The 13,379-nt window shown below is 40.5% G+C and overlaps 1 protein-coding gene across 1 annotated transcript in view; it reads left to right on the top strand.

Moving 5' to 3' along the window:
• Positions 1-478: 478 nt before the first annotated feature.
• The window catches only part of LOC104465043 (disco-interacting protein 2 homolog A-like), a gene marked incomplete at its 5' end in the record, with an annotated part of 27,149 nt that continues 14,248 nt past the window's right edge, over positions 479-13,379 (top strand). Inside the window, 10 exons of the mRNA XM_010077935.1 lie at positions 479-598; positions 2,589-2,786; positions 4,420-4,511; positions 4,755-4,865; positions 7,090-7,213; positions 7,489-7,598; positions 7,996-8,098; positions 11,640-11,704; positions 12,014-12,107; positions 12,577-12,696. Coding sequence (XP_010076237.1) covers positions 479-598; positions 2,589-2,786; positions 4,420-4,511; positions 4,755-4,865; positions 7,090-7,213; positions 7,489-7,598; positions 7,996-8,098; positions 11,640-11,704; positions 12,014-12,107; positions 12,577-12,696 — 1,137 coding nt within the window. The remainder of the gene's footprint in view (positions 599-2,588; positions 2,787-4,419; positions 4,512-4,754; positions 4,866-7,089; positions 7,214-7,488; positions 7,599-7,995; positions 8,099-11,639; positions 11,705-12,013; positions 12,108-12,576; positions 12,697-13,379) is intronic.

Here is a 13,379-nt window from a genome sequence, read left to right as displayed (position 1 = left end):
TTAATTTTAAATATATATATATACAAATGAAAATCAGCATTCGACATGGTTTTGTGATTATTTTTTGCTAGCCCTGTAAAATATTGAAAGATTCACTTCGTTTTTCCAAGCATTCTCACACTTTCAGAATGGAATGAATGTTAAAATGTAGCAAATACGTAGAGTCTCCAAGAAAAGAATATTCTTCAGGTTTGTATTGGAATCTCGTAAAGGAGTAGTTTGAAAAGGGAAATTAAAGTGTGAGAAGGTCTATGCATCAGCCAGGTAGCTAAGGAGCAGCATTGGTTTAAAACAGATCCATGGTTGAAACTGTTACTGATTAAAGCTGTTTTTTTCCAAACAAGCTGCTCATCTTGAATGACTCTTCCACCTGAAAGCTGCGCTGACCTTACAGTGATGTTGTCAACAGGGTGGCAGCATGTGTTTTAGTGTATGTTTATTAATGTATGGTAAGTAACAAATCTTTTCTGTTTGGCAGGTGTCCCAGTGAATAGCAGAGTGTCCTCTAAAATCCAGCAGCTTCTGAATACCTTGAAAAGACCAAAGCGCCCACCTTTGAAAGAGTTTTTTGTTGATGATTTTGAAGAACTGCTAGAAGGTTAATTTTCTTTCCAATACATTTTTCACTCTTTGTGTAAGCAGTTCGCAAAAGAACTGGTATGTCTTAGCAAGTGTTTTATTTTTCTCTTCCCAATAGAAAACAAATCATGGTGGAGTTGTTATATTGGAGAGAGAAAGGTCGTATGCTATCATAAGTGAAACATAACCCTCATTCAGTCCTCCTACTCAGTGTACTTGTTCTCTGTCCTCCTCCCTCGCTTTGGAAACTCTTCTGATTCAGCCCAATTTGGACAAATGTGATGAGCTAGTGAATACTAAAGACACTGATTTACAGATATTTGGAGAAATTCTATTCACATCTTTGTCAAGAACTTCATTGGTGCATGCAGAAATAGTTATGTTTGGTGGTTGTCCCACTGTCGCTTCTGGCCTCAGAAATTCTAAACTCTGCCCTGTGGTCATCAGTGAATTTATAGAGGGTACTCTTTGGAGTAAGTCAGGGCATAGCCTAAGAGTAACTGATGGTGTCGTGAACCTCTGGAAACTTCTGACCAACATCCTGTTCAAAGCAGGTCTGACTAGATCAGGCTGCTCAGGGCTTTGTCCAGTCCAGTTCTGAGCATCTCCAAACATGGTGATTCCCTGGCTTCTCTGGCCGCTCACATTCAGCTACTTCTCTACAAGCACCCCTACATTCTGCTCTGAAAGGTTGCTTTGTAGCTGGTCAGTGCCCAAATCTAGTTAGAGGAAAAAAAGTTACTTGCTAGTAACTGGAATTTATTATGATAATATTGTTTGCATGCATGTTAATATCCTCTTCTTGAAATCCAGAAACACTAGTTATTTTAGAGGTTCAGAGGAATTAAACACATTGAGTGCACTGTACAATGTACTGTCTGTGTGCTACTTGAAAGGATAGTGCTTGTACATGCTCTGCAGATATTGCTCAGCTAAAACCCACTATTTTCTTCCCTGCATGCATGTGTCCAGGTGGAAAGAAAAGCATCTCTAACAAATGTAGAAGTTGCTTAGCGATATGTGGCTGCCTTTAAAACCAGCTGCATCTGCTAATTTTGGAGAAACTCTGTTCTCTTAGTCTTAAAGATTAAATTAAATTTTTTTTCTAAATGTGACACTTTTGGGTGGCTGCTACTAGATTACCTGTACTGTTTGTTTGATGTTTTAGGATATGAGGTGATTCCAGTTACAGTCTTTTGATGAAGGTTTTTCAGATAAAATTGTGTTGAGGGGCATGTACGTCATTGTGGAGAACAGAGACCATCACTTTGAACTGTTAATTTTAGTTATTGCATAGATTGACTGTTAGCTACATCCAACTATGACTTTGTTTTGCTAACTGAGATTCAGATACTTCCCCTTTTTGAGCAGCTTGGGGAAGGATTTAACATCTGGCTGCTCAGAGAGCAAATTTAATACGAACCCTCCAGTGTTACATAGCTGAGAGAGATGATCCAGAAATCAAACAAAATATTCTGTGAGTGATACGGTTTTAGTTGTAGATAGTCCATACCAGGAACATCTCATCTGGCTTTTTTTTAATACATATTTTTATGGAAACATAGTATCATTCTTCATCATCAGTTGAGAATTTGGTGCACTGAAAATAAATGTCCAATTGTCACTGAAGCCATTCTCTGATAACGCTTCTTGACTTGGTATAAGCTTTCAATTAAATAGGTGTGCAGAACAAACAGTAGAAAATACCATCTTTCCAAAATAGACTAAAAGAGTGAACTAGGGATTCAAATTCTGTTCCTGTGGCCAGGTCTTCTGAATAATGTGGAATCAGAACTCCAAAGTGATGGTAATTATTTTTTGTGACAATCACAATTATTTTTTTGTGAAGCCAACAGATGATTAGCATAGCATCACTGTAAAGCAGAGGAAAAGTAATGATAGCTGTGAGGAAGAGGAAGGTGAGAATGGTTCGTAGAATAGTTTATTAAGTGTAACTGGCACATTTTGTAGGGATTGACATTTGCCATTTTACTGTGCTCTGGTTTTAGTGCAACAGCCTGACCCAAATCAACCAAAGCCGGAAGGAAATCAAGTGAATGTACTTAAAGGTGAACCTTTAGGTGTGGTAACCAACTGGCCCCCTTCTCTGCTGGCTGCCCTGCAGCGCTGGGGAACTACCCAGCCGAAAGCTCCTTGTCTCACGGCATTGGATACAACTGGGAAAGCTATTTATACACTTACGTACGGTAGGTATTGGTGACAACTGTAAGGAAGAATTAGGCGTTCATTGTGGGATGAACAATGTGCTTTACTTTAGGAGGGGCCGACTGTGCTCGTGACAGATGCTTTTGAGTTTTGTTTGAGTGTAAATTATTAATTCATTGTACATGAAAAACATTTTTTAAAAGTTAATGAAGGGAAAATGTGTATCGTACCGATTCTTTACCAGTGGCTATTTATAAATTTCAAACAATTGTGGGTTTTTTTGCTTGAAAGAACACTAAAAATAGCCCACTGTAAAATAAGAGGAAGAAACAAATGACTAATAATGCACTCTTCAGGTTCCCAGAGCAGATATTAAATTTTGGCATGTTCTTGTATATCCTTATAAAGAAGACTTGTACTTCAGGAGCATATTAAGGATGTTATTGTGGGAAGTGAAACTTGCCTGTATCAATGAACTAGAAGTATTATAGTAATTGCATTTTTTGGGAACATAATGGTGTCTCCCAGGACAGTTAACTGCAGCATTTCGTTGTATAGTATGTTAGAATGTTAAAATTTCTTGTTTGCGTTCTTACAGATGAAGCATGCTTACAGGAAATGTAACTGAGCAGCTGTGTTAGTTTCATTGCTTTGCAGTGTAGCTTTGAGAATTGCTTAGAATATCATGTTTGGTAAAAAAAAAGGAAAAGAAAAACTTAACAAGAAGCCAAGCTCTAAATTGCACTTGGACTCTCTGCCAAGTGCACTGAACGGACACTTCTTTAGATTTGATGAACTTGAGTCCTGTGTAACTTTTTAATATATAATTGGAAATTACACAGGAAAAAAAACCAAACTGTTGAATTGAAGAAGTTTGAGACTGACAAACACAAAATAACTGACAGTTGCTGCATGGTCTCAGAGGATTGAGTGTAGATGTCAGCCCAAAATAAAGACCCTGTACTAGAAAGCTGAGTTCTAAAAGCATGCTGTTTGCCACGACATGCTTCTTTGGGAGAGTCTTGCTTTGATTTACCATGTACAGTGGAAGGGGTTTGCTGTTGGTCAATTTTTTATAAGCAGATTATTTTTTTTTTTAGCAAAGCTTTTCTTTTTTTTGGAGGGTACAAATTAAAAGTTTTTATATTGTGTGAAATAAATAGTTCAATTGTTGTCTTTATATTTAATAGCTTGGAACAACTTTTTGTTCTGAATTATTGAGAGCTGTGTAGGTCCCTGCTGGGCACTGAGCTGGCATTTCACAGAGCCAGATATTGTGGCATTTATTCCTTTCCTTTGTTTCTCAAATTTCAGTTAATTTTTTTGTCCAGTTTAGGATTTATTTTTTTTAATCCCAAGCAGTTATGCTTTCTCTAACAGCCCTTAGGAGGGGTTCGTGTGAAGTGCCTTTTGGAAATGCAGTTAGGTTGTATCAACCAGACTATGTGTGTCTGTTCACACGTGCACTGAAACACTGGAAGAACTCAGTAGGTTTGTGAGGTGGGATTGCATTCACAACAGGATTGTCCCCTTTTCCCCAATCACTTTCTCGTGTGCCTGTTGGCCCTATTCTAATACTACTGACTTGCCTAGTGCATGTATAAGGCACTAGATTTGCCAATGAAATTATAACATTTTAGTCTATTTTTAAAATTTCTGTCTTTTTTTCTTTAGGCAAGCTGTGGAGTCGAAGCTTGAAGTTAGCGTATACCCTGCTAAACAAACTAACCACTAAGAATGAACCACTGCTGAAGCCTGGAGACCGGGTAGGCTTCTGTTTGGATTGGTCTCTGTGGATAAAATAGACAGTGAGGAACAGCTTTAGCTGAAGAAAACCTTGTAATACTGGGACTTGTAATACGAGTTATTGCAGCATTTGATGTTTCTGTTCGTAGTTTAAATATGAACCTGAACATTGCTGTGAAGACTTTTTCCCCACAAATTAAAAAGCAGACCTCTCTCTGCAAATGACCAAAGAAAATTCATGTTGTTTTAATGTATTTTTGTAGGTAGCTCTTGTATTTCCTAATAGTGATCCAGTTATGTTTATGGTGGCATTTTATGGATGTCTCCTGGCAGAACTTATTCCTGTCCCAATAGAAGTTCCACTGACAAGAAAGGTAGGCAAATACATACAACATTTTTGGGGCTTTGTAAATAAATAAAGTGTGGGGAGGTCTAAATCCTATAGTCCTTATATAGGACCCCTCAGAGCTTGCACTTTTGAAGGGAGTGTAGTGCGTCAGCTGAACTATTCGGTGTACGTTATATGTTTGGAAAGTGTTTTAAATTTAGTTAGGGAATTGGGGAATTAGTATGAAGCTAATAGGCTTTATTAGCTTCATAAGTTTAATTCTGGAATACATAACTGTAGAAATTATTTTAAGTCCTTATTTTTGAAAAGATGTGTGAGAGTATTTCTTAAAATAAAACACAGAAATGCTATCTTATGTAGTCTCATGCTGAGTAATGAGAGCACAGGCAGGTAGAGACACTGTAGTTGTGGTAGAGATATTGGGATAATCTCTCACACATGGAGACTTTTAGGGAAAGTGTGAAATCATAGAATACCAGGTTGGAAGGGACCTCAAGGATCATCTGGTACAACCTTTCTTGGCAAAAGCACGTTCTTGACAAGATGGCCCAGCAGCCTGTCCAGCTGAATCTTAAAAGTGTCCATATTGGGGAATCCACCACTTCCGTGGGCAGGCTATTCTAATGGCTGATTGTTCTCACTGTGAAAAATTTTCCTTGTGTCCATCTGGAATCTCCCCAGGAGTAATTTGTACCCATTACCCCTCATCTTTTCTGTGTGAATCCTCGTAAAAAGGGAGTCTCCATCGTCTTTCTAGCCACCTTTTAAATACTGGAACATGGTGGAAAGCCGCCTTTTCTCATGGCTGAACAAACCCGGTTCTCTCAGCCTTTCTTCACGACAGACTTCCCAGTCCTTTGCTCAACTTTGTGGCCCTTCTCTGGACTTCCAGGAGAGCGTTCTTGAAAAACTCCCAGCAGGCACTAACTCCTTTATCCATTATGAAAGCTTCCCATGGAATGCCTCTCAACTGAGCTCTGAGCGAGCTGAAGTTTGCTCTTCCAAAATCTCAAACCTTTGTCGTAGTACTAACCTTCAGTGTGCTCAGCAGGATCCCAAACTCCACGATATTGTGATCACTGCAGCCAAGGCTATCGTTGACCAAGATATTACAAAGCAGGTTTTCTTGGTTTGTGAGTAGCAAGTCCAGCAATGCCTCATTCCTGGTTGGCACATCTAACATTTGTATGAGGAAGCAGTCTCTGCATTCCAGGAACTTGATGGATAACACATGAGCTGCTGTAGTGTTTTTCCAACAAATGTCTGGGTAGTTGAAGTCACCCATAAATACCAGGTTCTGTTGACCCAAAGCTTGTTTAAGTGACCCAAATATTGCTTTGTTGGCCTTATCGTCTTGGTTTGGAGGTCGGTAGCAGATGCCTACTGTAAGATCCCCCTTGGAGATGACCCCTCTGGCCTTGACCCAGAGGCATTAGTTGCTGTAGCTGACTTCAATGCATTCAGGGTTCCCCTTAACACAGAGCAAAACTCCTCCTCTTCTTCCCTGCCTGTCTTTTCAAAACAACCTGTAGCGATCCGTCATGATCCTCCAGCCACGTGAGTTGTCCCACCATGTTGCAGTTATTCCTATAATATCATAATTTTCTGACTGGGTATGGAGCTCCTCTTTGTTCCCCAGGCTGCCTGCATTGGTGTACATACACTAGAGGTGGTTGGTCTTCTGGCTCTCATCTTGGGAGGCATCTAAGGAACATTTGTCACTGCTTTGGTTGGCCTGGCTTATTCCCCAGTTGGTTGCAATGGCACAAGCGTTGCCACTTTGGACCCTGCCCCCTGAGTCCTTCAGTTTAAAGCCCAACTCACCGAGCTGGCCAGTCTGCTGCCAGAGATTCCCATGCCTCTTCTAGACAGGTGGACCTGAAAAGGTATAGGCTCTGCTCTTCAGTGCCTCACGACTCAGACCATCAAACCAGCTTTCTCTTTTACCAGAACTTGGAAACGTCCCTGTTGGGTTGGAGAGGCATGCACAACCACTGCTTTTGATACTACTTTGCTACCATTGCTTGCCAGATCTATTGCCAAATCTAACTTATTTGGCACTAAGCAAGACTAAGACTTTTGAGCATAGCCTTCAGTCTTTTGTCTTCCATAAAAGGTCTTATGGCCTAAAAGTTTGGTTTTTCCTATGATATAAATTGGCTCAATGTTTTCTAAACATGGCAAAGTTACAGTAAACTGTACAAAAGCTTCATTATTTGTAAGTTTGCTATAACATGGTTTCTCTATAGGATGCTGGGAGCCAGCAGATTGGATTTCTTTTAGGCAGCTGCGGGGTAACACTAGCTTTAACCACTGATGCCTGTCAAAAAGGCCTTCCCAAAGCTCAGACTGGCGAGGTGGTTACATTCAAAGGTATGTTTTTAAGCTACTCAAATTTCTTTATAAGATAAAGAGCTATTAAAAAACAATCTTTGAGTTTGTTTGCATGCTTCTAGCTTTACATATGAAGAACTGCCTTTATTATCAAGACAGTACGTAGTGAGTACTTAGTGCTGCTTCTTCCTGTTGGGGTGATAATGGTGCAGCTTTTGCTTGCCTCCTGTTGTTATCTCTGAATACTGGGGAGGTGGGGGGGGAAATCTGGTTTTTGGAACTGCAATGACAGTAACTTTTGGTTTTTTCTGAAGGCTGGCCTCGTCTCATTTGGTTTGTGATTGATGGGAAGCATCTGGCAAAACCAACTAAGGACTGGCATCCACAAGTACGGGATGCCAGTGCTGAGATTGCTTATATTGAGGTAATCCAGCATAACATCCCTAATTTACGGTTACTCTGTTTAGTTAATGTCACAGCATGTTGTCTTCCTTTAATCTCTCAAAGCAATAAAAGAGATTACTATAGTACTTTTAACTGTGGAACCAAGAGTGTTTCCCTCAAGGTTGCCAGGCAAACTGTCATTTGAATGGTTGTGCCAAGTCAGATTGAAGATTGGGGATAATTGGCATTTTGGGATCCCTGGGACAACTTGTTTAATTGGGGTAGAGAAACAGTCAGATTTCATATCATATTAGTGTATTCTCTGGACAGAAGTGCATCTCTTATGGTAGCTTCTATGTTTTTTTTTAAGTTTGGTTCATTTTTATAATAGAACATCCTTTGTTAATCTAATGCTTGTATAAACTTTCTCTTTTCAGTACAAAACAAGTAAAGAGGGCAGCACAGTGGGCATTACTGTATCTCATGCTTCCATGCTGGCACACTGTCATGCATTGACTCAGGCATGTGGTTATTCAGAAGGTAAGTTAGATAGGTGCAACTTTAAAATGATACTCATAGCTTTGAATATTCAGACAATTTATGTTGCAAAATCATGCTTACTGTCTTAAAAGAACTTGGTAGCTTTAATTGAAAGGGGAAAGACAAACTTCCTCATTCACAATCAATGTGATATGTGAAGGAAAGTAAGAAGCCACTTGTGAAGTCATAATCAATGTGTATTAATATTTTTTTAACCTAAGATCCTTATTGGTTTTGTTCAAGGATTTTGATTTTTCAGTCTTCATTGATTTCTTAGTTGGTGGTAAGAGCTCTACTGATTCTTCATTCTCTTGAAAACAACTTTGCTACAAATCTGTTTTGCCCTCCCTAATGCCTTTTGAAGGTACTGCCCACTTTCTGAAGTCATAAGGGGGCAGTTTGAGATGCCCATGTGCAGAGTTAGAGGAACCCTCCCAGCAGAAGCTGAGGGAGCTTTTTCAGACTGATTCTAGAGACCATTTGGGTAGCTTGGATCTCTTTGAAGAGCTTTGGATGTTGCCAGTTCCAGCTCTAGCTGCTCTTAACAGTGCAGACGGGTGCGCTGCCCAGACAGGCTGGTGGCAGTGGTGCAGCTTCTTATCTCTCAGGAGAAAGATTTGTGGTTATTGACCAAAGGGAAGGCCTTTTCTAGTCTTGACTTGAAACCCGGTAATGACTAGGTGTCATAGTGTAAAGGCCACTGGACAGTCTTTTGTTTGAAAACCTTGTGGGCTGAGACAGGGACAGGGAGGGTTTCACTCACCACTTACGGTCACAGGCAAGAGACCGACAGGACTTGGGAAGAACCAAAAAAAACACAGTTGAATTTATTAACTGTTTACAACAAGAAGCAAGATACTGAGAGAGAACTACATCTTAGAAAGGCACTTCTTCCTCACCACTCCCTTCTTCCCACAGCCCAAGGCTTTGTTCTGTACCTTCTCCCCCCAGTGGTGCCAGGGGCAAGGAATAGGGGGTGTTGTCAGTCCACCACTCCTTCCTCCTCAGGGGACGGCTCCTCACATTCTGTCCCGGCTCCAGCGTGGGGTCCCTGCTCATGGGAGAGCTCTTCTCAAATTGCTCCAACATCAGTCCTTCCCGTACAGGGCCACAGTCCCCCGATGACTGCTTGGCTTGGCTCCGGCATGGGCTTCTCCAAAAAATCCAACGTGGATTCCTCCACAGCTACATCTTCTCATGGCCTGCACCAAGGGACAAACCGTGCATCATTACAAGTCTTCACCACACTGCAGGGGACATTCCAGGGTGCCTCCTTCCTCTTGCGTCTCTTCTCTGACTGGCGTGTCTGCACATCCATCTCTCTTAGATCCTGCTTCACTCTCTGCCTCGGGTTTTCATCAGCTCCTGAGGAAACTGACTCTCGGGCAAGCAATGGCAGAGGCTTGGGCTACAGCAGGTCGGTTGGCAGAAGCCGGGCAGGCAGCTGGATGGCCGAGCCAGTCCACCCGAGCTGGGCTGTGCCCATCCCATTGTTCCGTGCCCCCTCTTAAATATGTTCTTCACAGAGGTGCTGTTTTCTCACAGGAAAAAAACACACTAAAACCTTGGAGCTGGGGGTGGGGGTGAGCCCTTAGCAGTCACTTACAGGAGCCACCACTGCAGCCCCTCCCTTGCTGCCAGCAGAGCTGGAGTCCAGGGGAAACCTTTAGCAGCTACTTACAGGAGCCATTGCTGTGGCCCCTCCCTGCTACCAGACAAACAACAACACTAGGTGAGATGTAATATGCATCATAGTCCTTATAACTCTTCTACTTTGTGATTCTTAGGATTGTGATACTTGGCCCCTGAAAGAGAGTCTTTATCAAGAAAGTTTCAGAGATACCATATTAAAAAAAAACCTGACTTGCTTGGCTTTACTGCTCTGGCACCTTTGATGACCCTGCCTGCATACATCATCAAGTTAAAAGTCCTAATGCAAGTTGTCTGGCCCTATTACTTGAACTAGGTCTGTGCTTCTAGATAGAGTGTTTGAGGGTATGAGCAGATTGCTAACAGTTGCTAACTGTCCTCTCTTGCACTTGTTTTTTTTTTTCCTTCCTCCTTTGGGCAATTGGTTTATGCCTGTAGTGCTCAAAAGTCCACACAAGTAGTATGAGAGAGTAAAACAGGTTTTCACAATCAGACGTCTGTACTCTTTTTAGTTATCATCAAAGAGGACCCTTTCCCATTTTCATTTCGGGACATCCCATCGCAGCTGCCAACTACAAGAACTGTTCTGGGAGAGGGGAGGGTGCACCCAGCTTGTAGGTAAAGGATTGTACAGTGGTGATGAAAGGATGGTGACAACTGGTTATGGATCAAAGAAGTCTTAATTTTCAGACAGAAGTGGAGTAGTGTTAGTAGCCATTCACATTTCAGATCCTCACAGAGGGTACTGAATTCTGATATCCTCTTGTATGTTCATTTTTAAAATTTCTGTGCCACATGCTGGAGATGCTGTCACGAGGTTTGTTTTCTGTATAGACCAGACCCAGTATAAAGCTTTGCCTTCTCTTTTATTTATAGCTTCTTGCTGCTTCACAATTCTTGCCACAGTAGTCCTATTTTCAGAAAGGAGGGGATCTTCCTCTTAGTTAAAAAAGAACATTTCCACGGGGATTTGAATAAAGTGAGAGATGTACTAGTTTTCAGTCATTCTCTCAATGAGTAGCCAAGAACTGCACCTGGTTTGGACCACATGCATAGGGTTCATCTGGGCTACCATTAACCAAAAACTTTCCCCTTTGAAATCTATGTTTGCTGGAAGAATCTCATCATTTAGTTAGTTTTTATCCCATAGTGGGGTAGTGTGTGCTAATGTATCTTGGGACATGCAGAATCACAGAATGCTGGAGGCGGGAAGAAACCTCTGGAGGTCATCTGGTCCAGCCCCTCAGCTCAAGCCAGGGCCACCTAGAGCCCGTTACCCAGGACCATGTCCAGATGCCTTTTCAAATATCTCCAAGGATGGAAACTCCACAACCACTCTGGGAAGCTTTGTGCCAGTGGGCAGGCACCCTCGCATAAAGTTTTTCCAGATGCTCCCTCTAAAATCGGGTTAAATCTTTGTTAGAATCTTTGAGTCTGTTTTTTTTAAATCACTAAAGATGTTCAGATGTCTCAGAGAAAACACTGAAGAAAATTTGGTACAGCCATGGTAATATTTCTCACTGAATTTAATTCTTTCAAATACAGCTGAATTTTTTCAGTTCACATGAAGGAGTTTGCATCAAAACTAAAGTTTCAGTCTGCATAGCTCATTGGCAAATCCAACAAACACATAGAAGTGATATTATAACGAGAACAGAGTCTTAAATACCATGTAATAATCTAGTCTGTAATCATAGTTTAAGGATGATTGTTGTAAGTAAAATAAGACACTTTCAACTTAAGGAGCCTGTTTGTTATAGAGAAGAAGGCATGACAACGTAACTTTGATTTCTTAGTGATGTTGGAATTTTCATAGTGCCTTTAACAACAGGTACTTTGAGTTCTTAAATATTCTCATCGTTAAGTCTGATAGTTTTTCTTTCACTTCCAGCTGAAACACTAACAAATGTCTTGGATTTCAAAAGAGATGCTGGCCTTTGGCATGGAGTATTAACAGTGAGTATTTCAATGAATGAAAAAAACTTCCAAATTGCTTCTGTCAGGGGCAGAGTGTTAGTATCAGGATGAGTTCATAAACTCTCTCAAACTACTTGTATTTCAGTGTTTATGTTTTACAGAGTAAAGTCTTTTTTAGTAACAGACTGTGCAGGCATAGCTTATGTTTTTACTGATTATACACATAGTTTTCACTAACAGTTAAATATAAGAGTTGCCCTGTAGCTGTGATGGGTTTTTTAAGCATTGGTGCATGCTGTGTATTCTTTGAGCCACTTGAAAGCTTAGTTTTTAATATTTTTCTCATAGAGTGTTATGAACAGGATGCACGTCATCAGTATTCCCTATGCATTAATGAAGGTTAATCCACTTTCCTGGATACAGAAAGTCTGCTCATACAAAGGTAACCTGAAAGTATTTTTACTTAACCCATCTCTTTTGGCATGATTTAAAATAAATAAATAAATTTATTTGTATAAAATGTCTGCTCTAGCTGAGGCCACTGCTGTTTTATCCAGCTGACTTTCTTTGCCACAGCATTAGCAGTTGGGTATTTCGGTATCCAATTGGTATTTCAATACCATTTCAGTATTAAGTGTACTGGTAGATTAGTTGGTGAGTGACACTGGTGGCTTCTTCTGATAGCTCTTTAAAGAAACGGTGTTTGTCATCTCAGTGTTTAAATTTTATGATCTGGTCCATCTGGAGACATTGAGTACGCATGTATCATAGTATTTAAATTTTTGGCATTTGTATTTGCTTTGTGTTTGTAATTCGTTTCATAAATTTATGTAAATACACAAATATTTATATAATTTAAAAATTTGTCTTTATTTTGTTCTGCACACACACCATTATTTTTTTCTTTTCAGCCCGTGTAGCAGTGGTAAAATCCCGTGATATGCACTGGTCACTTTTGGCTCAGAGGGATCAGAGAGATGTCAGTCTGAGCTCTTTACGAATGTTAATAGTGGCTGATGGAGCTAATCCATGTGAGTATGGATGCATTTCCTGAGTGTCACACCAAGGGGAACTAAAGCGCAGTGTGTCATGAAACTCTAGCTCTGCACTGTAGGAGCTCAGCAGCACCGGCTATAGTTTATCTTCAGCAAAACAGAGACAGCAGTAGTATTTCTTTGCCGAGGACACTGGAGCGAAACTTTAATTGAAAATGTTCTGAGGGGTCTATTCTTTATATAAAGAATAGTTGGCGATGTAATTTGAAAGTAGCTTTTAAAATTTCAAGTAAATCATAATGCCACTTTTGAAGTAGTTGCTCATATATTGTATGTAGACGTAAAATCTTTGAGCTGCAGTGTGTCTGATTCTGTACACGCCCCTAAGGCTTATCTCAGTCATGTGCAGTGACATAAAAATGGGAACAGTTCCAGCCTTAACTCAGAACCATGACAGCTATTAACTAGAGTATGCAGTAGATTCTTGCCTTTTTTCTGTCAGTCGTATGGTGGTGGTTTACAGTAATTTGAGAAAGCAGCTGGGAGGTTTCTTTTGCAACAGGCAAGAATATACCTTAGTTGCCTTATTTTACTGTTCTCGTATACCAGAAAATCAGTAGTATTTCAGATGCCATGGAGTTGTGTGATGAGAGGTCAGCAGGTCATGATGGTGGAAGATGAAAGCTCAGAATGGTCTTGCTAAGATGATATTTGTTGTA

The sequence above is a fragment of the Pterocles gutturalis genome, unplaced genomic scaffold (assembly GCF_000699245.1).
Source record: "Pterocles gutturalis isolate BGI_N339 unplaced genomic scaffold, ASM69924v1 scaffold19783, whole genome shotgun sequence".
Lineage (NCBI taxonomy): Eukaryota > Metazoa > Chordata > Aves > Pterocliformes > Pteroclidae > Pterocles > Pterocles gutturalis.
This window is presented reverse-complemented; position numbering and strand designations above follow the sequence as displayed.